This window comes from Aptenodytes forsteri, unplaced genomic scaffold, assembly GCF_000699145.1.
Source record: "Aptenodytes forsteri isolate BGI_AS27 unplaced genomic scaffold, ASM69914v1 Scaffold422, whole genome shotgun sequence".
In the NCBI taxonomy this organism is placed as follows: Eukaryota; Metazoa; Chordata; class Aves; order Sphenisciformes; family Spheniscidae; genus Aptenodytes; species Aptenodytes forsteri.
The window spans coordinates 552426-554942 of NW_008795687.1; the positions used below are offsets into that span (position 1 = coordinate 552426).

At 67.3% G+C, this 2517-nt stretch overlaps 1 protein-coding gene across 1 annotated transcript; it reads right to left on the reverse strand.

Moving 5' to 3' along the window:
* Window positions 1-2184: 2184 nt before the first annotated feature.
* On the reverse strand, window positions 2185-2511 carry SOX12 (SRY-box 12; the record flags this gene model as incomplete). Its single annotated transcript, XM_019472994.1, has 1 exon — window positions 2185-2511. A coding segment is annotated over one exon (327 nt), but the record flags the coding sequence as incomplete, so codon positions are not given.
* Between the last annotated feature and the right edge of the window lie 6 nt (window positions 2512-2517).

Sequence of the window (2517 nt, forward strand, 5' to 3'; positions counted from 1 at the left end):
GGGGGGGCAGGGATGGGGACGCACTCTATACAGGGAACACGTGTCTGATGCGTGACGCACGCCCGCCTCCGCAGGCTGGCACCCGCACCGGGGCTACTGAAACACCGTGGCTAACGCAACGCTGACACACACACGCACAGCTACTGCTACACACCGACACATCTACAATGCTGATGGCTGGCCGTCAGGGAGGCGCCGCCAGGGGACCCCGAGGCCGCCGGGGACTGGGCTAGGGGACGCCGAGCATCCCTGCGAAGGGCCCAGGGACACACCTCTCCCTGCGCCGCGGTGCCTGTCCCCACGGCTGAGCCGGGGCCACCAGCACCTCTGGCAGCGGGGCCAGGCAGGTCCCCCGCTCCGAGCCGCCCCGGGGAGGATGTCAGGACCCGGTGGGGGGATGCCCTTCCCCTGGTCGCGGCTCCATCCAGCCCCACGGCAATGGGCAGGCATGGGGCAGCGTGTGACCAGAGGAACCAGCAGCCCCAAAACAGGGAGGCAGAGCCCTGGGGAGCAGGTGCCCCACTGCCCCCAGCACCCCACTGCCTGGGAAGGGTCAGAGGGGCTCCCGCACACCCAGAGCCCCTGGGGAATCAGAGCCGTGGGGGACCTCAGAGGCTGCTTCAACCAGCAGTCCCTGCCGAGCCCGGTACAGCTCCTCTGGGCACTGCCAGCCCCTGCCATGGCCACATCCCCAGGGCTGGCAGCTCGGGGTGGCCAGGGTCCCCGCCGGCACACCACACAGCACAACCACACCTAAGCGCAGCCCCTGCCCCACAAATGCAGCCTGCCACCCACAAACGACTCGTGGGGCGGCCGCCGCAGAGCTGGCACGGCAGCGAGGGTGCTCCCCGGCAGCGGGAGGAGGTGGCTTGTTGCAGGAAGGAGCCATTAGGAAAAGCAAAGAAAAACCCAGCTGGAGGAGCCGCTGCGGCAGCACCTTCCCTGCCGGGAAGCTCCTTGGCAGCACTCTGCCGGGACGCCCCTGCTCTCGGCGCAGCCGGCAGGGGGGCATGGCGTGGTGCTGCGTGAAGGAGCACCGTGCTGGAGCATCGCCCACACCCCACACGCCCACCGGCATCGGCTGCCGCTGCTCTCGGCCCCATTTGGGTGGTTGCTTAAGGCAGATTTCCCTCAGCATCCCTTCCCAGCCAGCCCGCCCCGCCTGCTCCCCGCCACCCCGTCAGCATCGCCCACCGCAGCCGGGCACGGTGGGACCCGGCTCCACCGGCCAAGGCGAGCCAGCCCAGAGGGGGTCCTGCGCAAGCACCGGGTCCAAGGCTAAAATGGGGGCTGGCTGCTTCAGGAAGGGCTTGGCCCCACTGGGGTTCGGGGCGGCTCCGGGCACGGGCTCCCCCGCAGCACAGCCTCCTCTGCACAACCGCCTGGCGAGAGGAACAACACAGCCTCCCGCGTCCACGTGCGGATCACGTGCGTGCAACTTCGCTCTTCCCAAAGTGAGCGGTGGGGAGCGCGCACCGCAGGGAAAACACAGGGAAACAGCCGGTCCTGTGGGACGCTGAACCCCCGAAGCCGGGGACCCCCCCCACAAAACAGGGCGTCGGGTAGGGAGGGCTCCGCATGGCTCTGCCACCCCTGGACGTGGCGCAGCCGGGGATCCCTCCCCAAGGGCTGCAACAAGGAAGAGGAGAAGATTGAAGCCGTGCTTTAAATGCAGTCAAAAAGCAAAAGGAACCGGCCATTCCCCGAGGAATGGGGAGGGCGGGATGGGCACCGAGAGCCGGGGCTGGCGTGGGTGCTCCCGCCACCCGGAGAGCGGGAGGGAACACGGGGAAGGGAGCGGCCGGGAGCAGCCATGGCCAGCAGCGCCGCAGCGGCCGGAGCCGCTGGGGAAGGGGCCAGGCGCAGGGCGCCGACAATGAAAACCCGATTAGACGCTTGCATTTCACGGGCAAATAACCGCGGCGGCCAGCCACGCGTCCCGCGGTCGCGAGGCAAGGGCCAGACAGACGGACGGACGAGGAGTGGGTGTGTGCCAGGGGGGTGGGGTGAGCAGGGAGCTCTGCCTTCCAGCGGCTTCAAGGCAAAATACCTGATTCCTGCATGTAAACAGCTGGTTTCGGTTCTTTTTTCTTTTTTTTTCCTGTTTTTTTTTTGTTTTTTTGATACGACCTGATTGTGAGGGGGGGAAAAAAAAAAAAGAGCGTTACCTGCAGAGCACGGGACTCAGTAGGTAAAGACCAAGTCCGAGATGCTGGACATGAGCCAGTCCCCCGCTATCATCTCCGTCACCTCGGGCGTGCAATAGTCCGGGAACTCGAAGTGCGAGGAGCCTCCCCGCGGGAAGAGGTCGTGGTCCTTGTCGAAGACGGACCAGTCCAGGGCACCGCAGGCGGCACCGGCGGGGGCCCGCCCGGGCAGGACCCCCAGCAGCTCTTCCTCCAGCTCCTCGTCGGAGGAGCTGAAGGAGGAGGGAGGGGACCCGGCTGACATGGGAGAAGGGGACCCGCTCTCCGGGGACCTCCCCGGCTCGGGGCAGGCGGCGGTGGGGCTTGGGGG